Source organism: Cebidichthys violaceus, unplaced genomic scaffold (assembly GCF_023349555.1).
Source record: "Cebidichthys violaceus isolate CVI_PGR_0920_01 unplaced genomic scaffold, fCebVio1.0.p SCAF_23, whole genome shotgun sequence".
Taxonomy (NCBI): domain Eukaryota; kingdom Metazoa; phylum Chordata; class Actinopteri; order Perciformes; family Stichaeidae; genus Cebidichthys; species Cebidichthys violaceus.
This window is the reverse complement of record NW_027176406.1, coordinates 1493111-1508511: the sequence shown is the minus strand read 5'-3', so window position 1 is coordinate 1508511 and position 15401 is coordinate 1493111. Positions and strand designations below refer to the sequence as shown.

General features: G+C 40.4%; 2 protein-coding genes, 1 long non-coding RNA gene and 1 other non-coding gene across 7 annotated transcripts; 1 reads left to right on the top strand and 3 right to left on the bottom strand.

The window, feature by feature from the left end:
* Positions 1 to 602: 602 nt before the first annotated feature.
* On the bottom strand, positions 603 to 7282 carry plbd1a (phospholipase B domain containing 1a). Its single transcript, XM_068718782.1, has 11 exons — positions 7084 to 7282; positions 6339 to 6561; positions 5870 to 5953; positions 5278 to 5419; positions 4594 to 4734; positions 3653 to 3797; positions 3296 to 3496; positions 2549 to 2689; positions 2268 to 2453; positions 1883 to 1989; positions 603 to 1763 (listed from the first exon to the last, which is right to left on the bottom strand). Exons 1-11 carry the CDS (start codon positions 7151 to 7153, stop codon positions 1587 to 1589), a joined length of 1617 nt encoding a protein of 538 aa, XP_068574883.1. The 5' UTR covers positions 7154 to 7282; the 3' UTR covers positions 603 to 1586.
* On the top strand, positions 5901 to 9312 carry LOC137878467 (uncharacterized). The gene is made up of 3 exons (XR_011103616.1): positions 5901 to 5984; positions 8156 to 8219; positions 9230 to 9312. It is a non-coding gene; the product is annotated as an uncharacterized lncRNA (long non-coding RNA).
* trnar-ccu (transfer RNA arginine (anticodon CCU)) lies at positions 7467 to 7539 on the bottom strand. The gene has a single exon. It is a non-coding gene; the product is annotated as a tRNA-Arg (tRNA).
* On the bottom strand, positions 7763 to 14509 carry pick1 (protein interacting with prkca 1). Of its 4 annotated transcripts, none has more exons than XM_068718786.1 (13): positions 14488 to 14509; positions 12996 to 13068; positions 12592 to 12703; positions 12352 to 12480; positions 11588 to 11654; positions 11343 to 11432; positions 11199 to 11252; positions 10962 to 11024; positions 10696 to 10829; positions 10424 to 10516; positions 10241 to 10291; positions 9971 to 10115; positions 7763 to 9380 (listed from the first exon to the last, which is right to left on the bottom strand). In XM_068718786.1, the coding sequence occupies exons 2-13, from the start codon at positions 13034 to 13036 to the stop codon at positions 9112 to 9114; spliced, it is 1248 nt and encodes a 415-aa protein (XP_068574887.1). In that variant the 5' UTR covers positions 13037 to 13068; positions 14488 to 14509; the 3' UTR covers positions 7763 to 9111. The 4 variants fall into 4 exon arrangements, with proteins under 4 accessions (XP_068574887.1, XP_068574886.1, XP_068574885.1 ...); XM_068718785.1 differs by lacking the exon at positions 14488 to 14509 and adding an exon at positions 13852 to 13875; XM_068718784.1 differs by lacking the exon at positions 14488 to 14509 and adding an exon at positions 13782 to 13809.
* Positions 14510 to 15401: the final 892 nt, after the last annotated feature.

The window sequence follows — 15401 nt, the reverse complement described above, 5'->3', positions numbered from 1 at the left end:
GGCCCAGATGACAACGCTGATGATAGGGACCTGTCTGGGAAGGGTGTCCGAGGAAGGCTTGCTGCCCAGCTTTCTGGTTCCTGAAGGACGTCTGGGAGAACATGTCTACATCTAGACAGTAAACCTCTCCAGATGTTTGTTCACTAGAATACAATATTTCAGACATTAAGTTGCTGTATATATGCATATGTAACTGCATGACTGTAAAAAATAGCACTTTGTAATTGTTTTTTGTTGTTGTAAATATACACAATTGCCTTCAAAAATGTATATCCTGGGTTGAAATTCAAAAATATAAATATTTATTCACAATTTATTAACAAGTTTCTCAAACAGAGACAGATAGCGCTCTGCTCTTTCTGTGGAAGCCCTTTCTCTCTCCTCTTCTCTTGTCACAAATTCATAAAAAAGCATGTAAAAAATGGTATAGCATGTAAATAAAAATCATGGTATAGCATGTCGAAAAAATTATAAAAAAGTCATAGTATAGGATGTCAAAAAAGGTCGTATAAAAGGTCATATTACACACACACACGTATATATATATATATATATATATATATATATATACACATACACACAAGATTAAAGACAGGACTGTGTTGGCACAACTGTAAAACTTTAATAAACAATTAATGCATAAAATGATGGCATGATACAGATGTGCAGTATTACACATCATATTACAAGAAACACAGGCTTGTAATAAATATATCAACCTGAAATATTTTCATTCTGCACAGTATAAGAATTAAATGAATATAAATAACAGCACTAGAGAAGATCACAGCCCTGAGTATGACATTGCACTGATTTATTCATTTACCATTGAAATGATGGTGTTTGCATGTATGAAGACATTCAAGCATTTAAAGTAAGATTAAATAATTTCAGTGATTTAGTGCATTCATTCTTTTAAGTTGCTCCCAGTTTAAGGCACAAATGGCTGTAAGTATAAAAAACCCCTACTGGTTTCTACTGTATTCCAAATTAAATAACACACATGAGACATATACGCTTTAAAATACTGAGTTTAAATCTGATTGGCAGTTTGACTTCCTGCATTTTATCAGGTGGAAGGAGGTACTGTTAATCCAAAAATGTAAAAACTTTAAAAAAAATTAAAAAGCATTTGTTGTGACGCAATTCTGAACATTAAAATAATGTTCTCAAAGATTTTAATTAAAAAAAAAGTCTGTTAAGTCACTATCTATCACCGAATGAGGTTACACAATAGTGATTGAGCCTATGGACCAGTGATAAAGCCCTTGCTCTTGCAGTATTACAAACTGGGCGTCTGTGTGCGACATTCCCAAGAAAAATCACAAAAGGCGCACAACGTTTGTATGTCTGAGAAGTGAGATCGAAAAACAACTGCAATTACCGCATATTGCCATAGTTGCCGCCAAAGAGAATGAAATGGAACTTTGAGATTGTAACTTTCAGCAATAATTAAATCAAAAATAATCAGTGTGTAAACAGATGTGCGAAGCACAAAAGAAACATCAGATTGATTCTCATCATTCCCTACCCCGAAAGCATCAGACAGAGAGAATCTCTCTCTGTCTCACTCACATAAACACAACTCATGGCTTGAAGAGAAGAGGCTGCATCCTGATGAAGGTAAAGTTGTAGTACTGCGGCAGACCCTGGTGGCTGATGTTGCTGAATTTATCCCAAAAGAACGGCGGGAGTCCGTCCTGTGTCGTCGGCCCGTTCACTGCCTCTGCACGGAAGTCCCCAGCCATGTGGAAATCTGTCACCTGGACGGAGAACAACACAGGAACCAGAGAAACTCTGAGCTAAAAGGCATTCAATTTTACAAGTGACCACTGTTACTATAATAAAAGATCACTATGGTGACAGGATAAGACTGTGGTACCTTAGTGTCATAGCAACCTCCTGGTGTAGGCTTCTCCGCTCTCAGGTCGACGCGGCAGCAGATGGTCTTGCAAGGGTCACCCTTGGAGTATGGATCCTTCTTGTAGTCTGAAAACCAACAGACAAACAACAATGGTAACAATAAACATGTGGCCACAAGTCCTCTTCTGGGCTGATAAGTAAATCTGTATTTAAAATGTGGGACCAACATTACTATGACTGACTAGGATTCATGATTACCTGGCGAAGCTAACAGTTAACAAACATGTCAATGTTTGTTTGATCATTGTGACTTACAAAAAACATAAGAAAAGCAGGCTCCAGTTGATATGGAGAACCAGCTGAATGCGAGTCAGAAACTACCAAAAGGAGACAGAGCCACACACCATTAGACCTCATAATGTGCTTCAAGGAGTCCAGGTCCTTGACATCAGCCTGGTCACGGCGGAAGATCTTGGCTCTGGGACAGAGATCGTAGGAGAAGTCTTCTCCATGCTCCTCCCACATCTCTCCATAACCACTCAGCGTGTAGATCTTGTGGTGGAAAGGAACGTTGTAGGACGGCCAGTAACCTTTGGTTAACGAAGGCAGAAGGAAAGACAAACTCTACAAACGTTCAAATGAAACAAATACTGTAGAAAAACAGAATAAAAAGATCTGTTGTTACCTCTGCGTAGAGCCTGTGTCTGGTCAGAGTACTCCACCAGCCCAGGGATCTGCTCCACCACAGTCAGAGCGCCGTCATCAACACTGTGGCCCAGCTTCACTTTGCTCCTGTCCAACACCATGTACTGGTTGTTGTAGGTGCCTACACAAGCAGAACCAGAGATGTCGTCTTTTAGCGGCTAATGTCGCCTCGGTGCATCGAGCACAGATGAGGACCAGGCTGAAGAGGTCTGGTGAGTTCACTTCTTTCTAACTACACATCCTCAGAGATATTTTTCAAAGTCCTCAGACCCAACCGAAACTGACTCAAGTGACATCACTTGAGGCAATTAATCAGACGTCACAGACCTCCCTCTGGAGACACAAAAGGCTTCATACAACTGTTTTTCCCATATGCAGTAGTACCCCCGACACCAGGAAACAGACTTTGGTGAATAAATAGGTGGAGTTCCCCTGTATCAGGTCTATGCAGGTTAATTTCAATTTTGTGCTGAAATAAATATATTGCAATGGTTGCCATCAAGGTACAATGAATGAATTAAAGATCTAATACACTGGTATGCTTTGCAAAACTAAACCTTGGCAGTAGTGTAATTATAAATTCATTTCAATAAGTTTTATTGATTTGCTTTAGATACAATGGTCTTGATTGTTATAGATCTATTGATTCATGTTGTACCTGTTTGTCTCTTCATGTCTTTTGCAATAATTTGTAACTGTGCTTAGTGAAAAATATATAGTCACTAACCAGAGTTGTGCATGGAGAACGTTTTTGCCCACTCTTCTCCAGTATGTGCCAAACTGTGAGCCAGCCTGACCCTCTGCCACGCCAGGAGGCTGTTGGGAGTGATTGTGCCAAACAGGGAGGTGTTAAAGACATTGTTGGTGGTCTGGGTCATCATCAGACCACTGCCCAAGAGGTAGAAGTCATCCAGAGACACAAGGAAACCTGAAGAGGAAGATTAAGCTGAGACCATTACTGACATACTTCACAAACAAGCCACATTTGTGTGAAAAACTGATTGCAAATCGCTACAATTCCACCATTGTCTTTGTTATCTTGTTGAATGATTCTTGTTATGGAGAATTCCTGGGGCCTTCATACCAGGGTAGCTGCTGAAGGACAGTTTCCCGGTGGCTGTGTGGGGCTCAGTGATGTGGAAATCCCAGTGTTTGTAGATCCGCATCGTAGCAGCGTACGTGTACCAGCTGGAGTGGGAAAACAAGAGGTTCTCAAAGCCAGGCAGCATCTGAGGAGGAAAACAGTGAAGTGTGGAGTTAGACTCAACAGTCAATACGGTATTTCTGTGTCAGCAGAAATGACTGGAATTTGTGTCGTAAATGTGGCAGTGCTCAACACTGCAGCAAAAAAATAAATAATTAAGGATATTGTTAACTTCAATGAATGAATTACTATGTTGGTGCTACATAATTCAAGTATTATAATTCAAGTATGTGTGGTGTGGATTTCACAAATTCAAAAAAAAATATATACATGCACAAACAATAGGAACAATGACGTAAGTAAGAACAAATACTATAACATAAAGAAATGTGTGATTATAAGTTGAACCATGAACTATACTGTACTCCTTAAAAGCATTATTATAGTAATATTACTGCTATTACTGTTACTAAATATATTTTATGACGGAGGACTCTGCACACTTTCTCTGATGCTAAGGCATGTTTCTTACACATTTTCACAAACAAGAGTGTGTGGGAGTTCTTTGTTTATGTAGCAAATTAAACTTTCACTACACACAACTACACTAGAGTTGTGGCGGTCACAGAGGAGCACATAGCACTTTTATATGCTAAATTCTTCACTAATGCAAAGAGAGAGCCTTAAAAGAACATGCAGGATGAAGAATAATATTCTCTCCTTTGTTTAGGAAATTCATTTTTAATTTGTAGCTGCTTGTATTTTTTTAATGTAGCACTATCAATCATCTGATTGCAGCTGATGTTTTACTGATATAAAACACATATTGTGCACAGGAGCTTTGAGGAACACCTCTTACTGTACATGTCTTGACCTCTGACCTTGATGAGAGCAGAGCAGTGTCCCATCCCTGGAAGTTTGTAGTTTCTGAGCGGAGGGTTGGAGGTGGGGACCAGGGCTGGGATCAGATCCAGCAGGTCTCCCACTGCATTCAGGAACTGGACGGCAAACAGGGACAGCGGCTATGGGAAGAAGGCCAGATAAACAGCTGTTTGTCAGAAAATGAAAATGAGTAGCAGTGTTACTTCCATAGTGAGACAGCCACTAATCGAAAAATAAATATCTTACCAAACAAGTAATAAGTTAAAATTACTGAAATCATGAGCTATTAAGAGACATTTCATACCTAATCTGACCTATCCAAGCTGCAGTTTAACTTTATGACCCAACAACAATCTGCTACTTGGCAGAGCAGTATTCAAAGCCGTTACATGGATCTTAAAGTGGAATTTATAGTTTCCATAAGATTCAAATGATTCTATTTATATATATTTATTCTTAATTAGGGCACTTCTATGTTTTATCTATACAAATGTATACACTTGAAACCTGAATTTGAACAGTTGCAGTTGATTATTCTGTATTTTCCCATTGATTTACACCTTGTATGTATGTTGTTTAATTGTTTTTGTCTCCAAAGGGCTTCAATGCTCATTAAAGAGCCTGTTTAAACAGGAGTTAAATTGCAATGATAAGATAATGTTAATGTTATGCGCCCTTCTTACCTTTTTTCCCTGTTTCTTTGCCCAGTGTGCGACTCCCGCTTGCAGTCCATCCATCTGAGCCACGATGAAGCCTGCGTGTTTCCACAGAGGATCAGAGCTCTTGTTCAGTTTTACCTGCTCTCTGGTCCATGAGTCCTGCTTCCTACAAGCCCAAGAGTGACATTATCCATTATAATTATTTACTGTAAAATACTTAAAAGTAAAGAACCAAACACTGAGCACATGACCAAAAGCTCTGCAGATGCATGTTAATAAGCTGACTTGAACTGAGGACAAACATTGCACGATCAAAACAATCCAAAGTTACGTAAACAAACAATAATATTGTCTCTGTTCTCCTTTTCCTGCTGAATTTGATTGTAATAATTTTCAGGAATGAACTTCTTTAAACTCTGGTCAAGAGCAGGCGAATGCCATCACAGAAATCTTACAGAGCTTAAATATCTGGCCACAGTCCGAGCTAAACTGAACAACTCTGAAAAGAGGATATGAGAGATTGTGACAGTACTGTGGAACTCAGATTGTGTACTGTATGTGACTGCTGTGCTGCTGCTGTGGTTTAAATGTTTTAAAGGAAACGAAACAGACTCACGCCATGAAACTCTGAACTGGGCCGAGGATCTTTGGGTCGTGGATCAGCTGCGGATACATGTTGGTATAGTGGTCCATCATCTGCCTGGGGAGAAAGAATACGCACAAGTACTAAGGTAATGTAATCAGAATGAAAAAAATACAGTACAATGTTACTACGTGTTTGATAATGTTTGATTAGTCAGTAGTTTAATATTATTGTATTTTTACTAAATTGTGAGGGAGGCTGGTGGGTGGTGTCTATCATTTCCTAATTGTTACAGAAGGCGACAAAGGTCAAAGCTCATCAAAGTTTCTTATCTCCAAGTTTCTCCTCAGACGCATACTGATAAACATACTAACCAACCAATCACCAATTTGATGACTGATATTTGTTTAGTTTTGATAATCAGATGTTGAGATCGAGGCGTGAACTCACGATGAGGACTCTAGAGGAAAAGCGAGCTTGACAGCACATTCATCACACTTACTGGGCAGTGAGGAAGCCTTCGAGGTAGCCAGCCAGGAAGAAAGTCACCTCATCAGTTTCGGGGGTCTGCCCATACCCGGCACGGATCTCTAGGACGCTCCAGCCTGTACTTGAGAGGGTGTCATTCAGATAACCGTAGGCATCCCCTTCCGTCTCCAGCACCCCTTCCTTCAGCAGGACAACCTTGTGTTGAGGGTCCCAGTAGACCGTGGCTGCTGTCATCTCTGAGAAGAAATCATACACCAGTAAGGACATGAATAAAACAAATGGCTATACAAGGTCATGTAGACTGACGGCTGTGAAACAACATATTAAGTTGAGGACATTGACTCCTAGAATACATCTACATCTACTAAGGGGTCACAAGACAAGATGTCCCATTCACTAAAAATATCCCACTCTGCACGTCTTAATTTCGTCTTTCTCGTCTTTCGTAGTCTAAATGTTTCTACATTTGCTTATGTTACAATTGATTTAAATATATAAACGACAATGAAGGTTAAAACTAAACATTTCAGTGGAAGGAGCCCTCGTGAGTGTGGGGATTACCCTATATGTAACGTTAAATAGCTCAAGAAAACAGGCTATTCAGTTCAAGCGGTCATTTCAGAATCATAATAGTTGACAGAGAGTCAGTCAAATTTATACAAAAGTGCATGCATGCTTACAGCGAACCACTTTTTGTTAAATCCTGAATCGATCCTGAAATAACAACCCGTGATTTCATATAGACTCGGCTTACTTACTGTCAGGAGAGGCGAAGGTCGTAGCCACAATACATAACAGAAGGACATACAGCCTCTTTGCTAAAAGCATTGCTGTGTAAATGCCGTTTAAAGTAAATCTAACTGCAGAATAGAGACGCGGATCAGTCAAACGTGGCTCAAGCGAAGAGAAAATCAGATATATGGCGGAAGGAAAGTCCGAGTAAACCTGAGCGTAAACTGAGCGGAGCGTTTCCTCATTGGCTGCTGAGCGGAGGGAACAACGTAATATGTCCTGGGATTTGTTATTGAAATAGAAAATGACACATAGCGCTAAGTATCATAAGCAATGGCAATAGCTGAAGTCCATTTCTGCCTGTTTTATTACTTTTCCACTGTAGTCTCACAGTAAATAAAAAAAGGCTCACCCCAGACGGGACTCGAACCCACAATCCCTGGCTTAGGAGGCCAGTGCCTTATCCATTAGGCCACTGGGGCTTGGCGGCTACTCAAACACACCATGTACATATTTATACGTGTAACAATAACACTCTAAAGATTGTTATTGTTATCTTTAATGGTACGACCTGATAAATAACGATCTACGTTTCAGCCAATAATATGCTGTAACGTTAGGTGACTAAGGACCGATGTGTGTAAGATAACACAGCAGCTCTTTCTGATTCATTACGTTGCAGTTATTCAGTAAAAGACAACAATACACGAACGATATGTTTTTTTTAATTCAACACATGGTGTAGTCGTTGATGACTGCAGGACAGTGTTATCTGATGTGATGCTTCCCCCTAGTGTTCCCAGTAGTAAATCATGAAAATGCACACAATCATCTCATCCCCCTGAAGGCAACAAGGAGCCACAGAAGAGAATCATTACTATAAAATAGAATCCAGTTTTCTAATTAAAAGCTTTTAAATATACTTTGACAAAAAGAATAAATAAAGTGGAAATGACAATAACAAATAAAACAACAGTTGATACACCCTTTCCCTTTGTACATCGTTATTTACATGTAGTGTTTGTATTGTTTCATCATCTATGACTTTCACACAGCGGGAAAGCTCTGTGTGTCCATTACCTTTCTCCTCCTCAACAGAAACACGACCATTGCTGGAATGAAAGGAAACAAACATGCTGTTGACGAGGAGAGAGCAAACCAGGTGTGTTACAAGAGAGTTAGAAAAAACCAACACATTTTAACTTGAAAGGTGCAGTAAAAGGAGGTGAAACAGATTGAACAACATTTAAAAAATAGACTTTGGTTGTGAAGCTTTTCAGAGCAAACTGCAGGCTCTCCCTTGTGAAACAACTAAAGATGTGGTCAGGAGAATAGAAAAGAAAAGAGGACAAAGGAATGTAACAGCTTCATGTAACAAACTTCATTCAGTCATTATCTTCAACAATACCTTCAGATTTTGTATTTGTATCCAGTAGTGTCATTTGTTTGCTGAGGAGAAAGTGTCACTTAACATTCACCACAAAATATCATTTCAGGTAGCTAAATAAATCCCTGTCCCAGAAAATGACAAGTTTGTAGCAAAGAAAATAACAAAAAGCAAATATCAAGATATAACTTTAACAATCCACAATATGCACATTGACACGCAGCCCCGCCCCATCAGGCTTCATTAAGAGCTAAGAAGGCACACCTCATAATCTCATCACCTCATGATCACATAAATCCTATTCTGCCAAATTAAAACTCCTCCATAGCGTTCAGATTAAAATAACCTGACATCTGGAGGACACATCAAAAAGCTGACAGTCAAAAGTATGGTGAAATAATCACAAAGCTGTTGACTTTAGAGTAACCAAAGAAGGAAACACCACAAAAAACACTAACATACAGCATTATAGCAGCAACCTTTAGTAGTAATCACCATTTAAACTGCTCCACTGCAAAGACCGCTGCTTGGTGAGTGCATTGACATTAGATGCAAGTGAAGAACAGTTATGGTAGAGGGGTGGACTTCATCACACACACACACACACACACACACACACACACACACACACACACACACACACACACGCTCACTCACTCACTCACTGTCATTCGTCATCGATCAGTTTCTCAGCGCCATTCTCTGCTTGTCTCTCTGTGCTGCTCCCTCCTTCCTCTCCACCTCCTCCCTCCTCCTCCTCCTCCTCATCCTCATCTCCGGCGTAGGACAATGACTGGCTGCCGTAGTTGATCGTGGTGCGGGAGAGGTCCACTTCAATGGGGAAGACATCGGCCTCCTTCAGGACGGCGTAGCACTCGTCGTAGTAATGCGACATGCCAGAGACGAAGCGCTGCAGCTGGAACACAATGTCCTGGACTGTAGGTGAAGAAGAGGGGAGGGAAAGGAGAGGATGATCTCTGTTATTAAACGGGCAAGGGATGTTAAATATTGACAAACAAAATAAAGAATGTGAAGAGAATGAGCAAAAAGAGTTAGAAAAGTGTGGGGAAACAGGTAACATTGTTACTGTGTGGTTTTTCTGCTGTGGCTCTCCTCCGGCACAATTTATCTTTATATTACTAATTTCCTTTTTTTCTGATCAATATCTTTACATTTCTCTGTATCTGTTCTTTGTGCCTTTTTGCAGACTAAATCCAGAACATGATTTACTCTGTATTTATTGTAATCACAGCAAATGCATCCAAGTATATTTTGGCAAAAATGAGATTAGTTTAGGACATTTTTATTATTTAGTTAGTTTATTCTCTCGATAATCATCAATTTAAGTGAACAACTGACACTGTTAAAATGTGCTTTACATGGACATTGTCCCATTTCTGTTGACTAGAGAGAAACCGATCAGACAGAAGTAACGGTGTACCACTACTGCCAGTTTACAATTGACTGAGAAGGTAAATGGGAAAAACATTGTTGAAAAAAGCACAACAACAACAACAACAACAGACCATGTTTCTGGTCCAGCAGCTCTATCTTCTCCAGAACGTCCTTCCTCATTTTGGCAAAGCGGGCGCGAGCCTCCTGCCGACACCGCAGCACCAGACGGTATTCATAGTTACCGGTGCTGACCCGATACAGGGGCTCTCCCATGGCCTGTAGGAAGAAGCCCACTACTCACTGCTTCAGATAATACGAGTACAAGAATCCTCCGAGGGACGTAAAGCTACACATTTCTACAAACACTAAATCTTGTGTATAGAATGAAAACGAGGACTCACAATACTGCTGTATTCTTCATCATCCATCTCCTTCACCTTCAGGCAGTACGACTGAAAGACACAAAGAATCCATGCTGTCTGTCTGTAGACTGATCGTGAGCTACATCGGTCAGATTTACAAGTGATGACACCATGTTGTACGTCGCACTGAAAACCAAAAGGCACAGAGTGCTGCAGCCTTACCAGATATTCAAACTTCACATCCAGGTACTTGCGGATGGTGAGCTTCGTGTCGGGTATGGCCTTGTGAAGGTACGTGTTCAGATCGTGGAGCATCTGCACAACGAGACGTCAGACAGACCATACAGTGATGTCATGAGATGCACCACAGAACAGAGCAGTGTTGGATTAACTGCAGACATCCTCACAAACAAGTGTGTGTGCGTTTTGTACACCCATCCGTTTGGTCTGAGAGTTCACAACGGTTTCAAAGTCAAACTTGAATCCGTACTCACAGGTTTGATTGTCTTGAGCAGCTGAATACCGTATTTCTCAATGTTGCGGTGAGCATCGGCAAACTTCACAAAAGCCTCGCTGGCTGCAGCCTGAGGCTCTCGCACCCCGATGACAGAGAAGACATCGCCAAACGCTGGAGGGGATTTTAGAACACAGATACATCAGACGCTAAAGCTCAGATTTATTGAGATCTGTTAAGAGGATCTGGTTTGTGCTTTTGGTCTTGGCTTGAGTTTAATTTTTGATTTTGATCACAGTAACTCACCTCTGTGAGTTTGAGAAAGCTCAAAGAAGGCTCTGAGCAGTCTCTTCGTGTGCTCCATCAGCCCTACGAGCAAACACAATAATGAAGCATCGGTTTGAACAAACAGGAACAGGTGACTCTTTCCAGGAACTCACTTTAACACAGTTTATCGGATTAAAACACCACACGTTACCTTACTTATCACACTAATCACTTTAGCTCACTGAAGGCCAGTTTTGTAATTTGATTATTCTTCACCTTTGTAGAGTTCTGCTGTTTTCTCCAGCTCCTCCAGTCTCTTGACCAGTCCATCTGTAGAGTGAATCCACGAGAGTTGAGCTTCATATCGATCCACATAAACACATTAATACATATACAGTATGCTCGTAATAATAATCTCACCGTTGCATAGAATAGCTCTACTGAGTCCAAGAGCATCTGCTGTGCCTGAGCTCATATTCTCTACCAGGCGATGTTTGACTTTTTTCAGCACTGAAAGACACAGAGAATGTGTTTAATGGACACAAACAGCACCGAGTAAAAGTTACTGTGATGAAGCAAGAAGGCAATAATTCACAGCATTACAATACATAATCCACATGCAGTAACGTGAAGAAACAGGGAATCATGACGAATAGAGGAGATACCTATATCCAGCGACTTCCCCTGTTTGGGGTCCGCCTGCAGTTTGTTGTAGTGGATTACTGCTTCTTCCTGTGAAAATCAACAACAACAAAAACTTCACATTTAAAAGTAGACCATCTCTAGAAAACAAACTGTATCTGCCAATAATTTCATCTTCTAAAATCTAAAAATGAACCATTACAATACAATGTGTTTTAGGCAAACTTGATAATGTGCTAACTTTTCCAGCTTCAGGGTGAAATTCACATTCACATTCATTTGCCCTGAATGGGAAACAGCAACACATTCTAATCCTTTAAATCCCACGTTGCACCTCGTCTTTAATCCATCATGCAGTCATGTCAAGTCATGGAATTTTCTGGGTGCGAACAATGGACGCCTAAATAAACACAGACACCCTGCACTGGTGACGTTATACTAAACGCGATGGGCTATTGTCCCGACCCCTGCAGCACCGCTTGTCGAGCCAGTGAAGACCCTCTTTTCCAGTTTGATGGTGAGTTTGCGTCCACAATCGGTAAACTTTCGGACTGTTCGCTGATAAATCTTCGGCCCAGGCGGGACGCAGAAATGTAAGTAATGTCTGATTCCTTTGCCGTGTTTCTATTCACCTCCATATGTGCTTGAATTTGACTTTTGAACTCATTAAAAGGTGGTCATTAGTGGTGTGGAGTTATTATTATGAATCTAGATTGTAGAAGTAAGTAATACGCCATCTGAGCATTTCCTGGTGGGAGCTGTGAATCCATCCCCAGTATTTGTGTACCTGTACAGCTTGAATCATCTTTGCCACCTCCACTTTGGTCTTTCCCTTCACTGGTTTCCCGTTCACGCCTGTGATTTCATCCCCTGCTGCCAGTGTCCCATCCAGAGCTGCTGGCGTGTTATCAAAGACCTGTAAGACACCAGAAACCACATTAAAACAGGTACCACTGACACAGAAACACGGTATGTTCTTACATTTTATACTTTACAGAATTGTTCAGATCAGTTGTTCTGTACATACCTGGACAATGTAGAGACAAGGGCAGTACTGTGCCCCACCACCAATGCTGATGCCAATAAGGTTATTAGCATCTTTCTTCAAACACACAGTACCAGGTACTGTTGGTATCCCCCTGATGAGGAGAAAACACGATACTTTGAGATTTGTAGCATTTAGTTGATCCTGGTTTTGCATTTTAATAAGTTCAACTTTATAGTATAAAATCCTACAAGTTCATAAACATTTAGTTCAATAACAAGAGGAATGAGAGCAAAGTTCATATCAGGACTCAGGCTCAGCTTCTGTTTTAAGGGTTTAGTGACATCTCAGTCTCAACATTAGACAGTGACTGTCCCATGTCTGACACACTGAAACATAACTGAATGTCGCAGATCATAAAAAGGGGAAACATAATTGGGACTCACAGTTTGTCCTCCTCCAATTCATAATCCATGTCTGTGAACATTGCAGGAAAGTGTCAATCGCGTCGCTGTGAACCTGTGAGTGATGAACACACATCACGTTACATATTGTGAGGCTGTTCCTTAAGATCGATCAGATGAAGACAGACACAACAAGACAGCTTTATGTTAATTTACTCCCTCAGTTTGGGCTAAAACTACAACAGGTGATTTAAAGTGAGCTCATGCTGGTGGGAAATAAAATACAAGTATCAACTGGAATTGATCCCATAATAAGACAGATGATCCCAGTGATGTCAGAGCTGTCAGTGAAACAAGCTAACGTAGCTGCTTTAGCAGCTGGACGAACAGCTGCTTACTTTCAGTGCAGGCTAACTAAAGCTACCCGATGTTGGCCAGTTAAATGAGTCTGAACGTACAACACGTACAACAATCAAGGCGGTAAAAAACAACGACTGACATATTTCTTTGTAGTGACGGAAGCTAATAGAAAACACGGCTTACTAACGTTAGAGTAGCTATAACGTTAGCAGCTAACGTAACGTTAACATATGCCGTAAACGATTTACCTTTGTTTGACTTCGCACCAGTTTCGCGTACAAATGTCACTTAGTATGCATACAAAGCACCACGTATTTTTTAAATCGCTCCCTTTAGTCGCAATTATCCTAATTTCTGGATCCACTTGCAGCTCCTCTGTTTACTTTATTTTGTCACTTCCGGCAGCATAGCGGAAGTCGTTGTAGAGAAAGACCATTTTTTTAGTCGGAATATTAAAGATATTTATACCTGTATATATATTTTTCTGTATCGGTATATACTTTGTCATCAACCAATATTAAACCCATGTTATTCCTACCAAGAAAGCCTTCAAGGTATAATCTTGGGGGTTTTACTGCTCTCCAGTGGTCACAGTCGGCAACTGCAGCATTGTCATTTAGTCAAACTAGCGTCAATATACAGCCATAATAACACACTACCACTTCCTGTGGTACTTTCAAACTCCAGTGCCCAAACTGAAGCCATCCGAAATGAAATATCAGAATGTTCACAAAATAAACATGAAGCGGTCGTCACGTGACCGACGTGTGTACACAAGCTAGCACTGCTACTGCTAGCAAGCCTTTTAGTTTGTTTTTTGTTGAACTGACATTTTTTTGGTAGAGTCAACAAAACATGTTAACATTCAATAGCTTCCATTTTAATGTATTTGCAGTTCCACACTACTTAAAAACGATCACGACAAAAAAAATGATTTATATATATCGCCTTCCAGTGGCCAACGTCTGGAACGGCAACTCATTAATTTCATGCAAACATGATAGCACTTCCGGTATATACTTTCAAAACAAAGTGATCAAGCTCTCCGCATAGCGTCCGCTCCAACGTTGAAGATGAGGGTAACGTCAGATGGATGTGTAGCCGAAGCTAGTTTTCGGTCATGTGACGATGTTACTGAAATGTCGCCCTCTGACAATTGTGATGTAACACTTACCGCAGTTCCACACTGTGATCACTTAAGGTCGACCTTTCAAATATACTGTATATATAGGACCTGCAAGACGATGGCCACATATGGAGGCAGCCGAAGCTAGTTTTCGATCCCTTGCTAACTATGCGAAGTCATTTATACCCATTAGGACCAACACACCCGTATATGATTCCAAATACACTCGATTCAACCTTTAGCTCCACTTTGTTTCAAGGCAGTCATTAGAGTAGAGCAAACGTACTTGGCAATAAACTGTTTCTGATTCTGATTCAGAATCGTGGGTTTTGTCGCCTTCCCGTGGTCACAATGTGGAACTGCAAGAAATTAATAAAGACAACGTCATTGCAGACATAGCAGCATACTAACACGTCCGGTATATACTTTCAAAATAAAGTGACCAAACTGAAGAATCTAGCAAAGATAACGTAAATCAATCGTCTTTGTAGCTACAGTTCATAAAGTCCATAAGGGAAACTATGACAAGCAAGGTGTTCATGTGACAATTTTTGTCACAGTTATTTTACTGTAACAGTTACCGCAGTTTCACACTGTGATAACTTGAGGTCGACTTATACTGATATGTAGGCCAGGATTTAATGATTGATAACCATGTCCACCAATACACATGATCCGTATTAATATCTGTATTATTCTCACTGACGAATATTTGGAGTTTGAGTTTTAAGTTGTAATAACGTTGACAGTTTGGTCCCTATATTTTGAAAGTATTTACAAGAAGTGTTATTTTGTCAGCGTTGACGCTGATTATATAATTTTAACATGTGACCTGGAGGCAGTAACGACACCAAACCATTAGCACAGATCACATTTGTATAAGGGACAGTGTAAAAGTTATTGGTGTGGAGAGGAAGCTGCATCTTTTATTTCCTTTTATAAAAAGCGACCCTTATATTTTT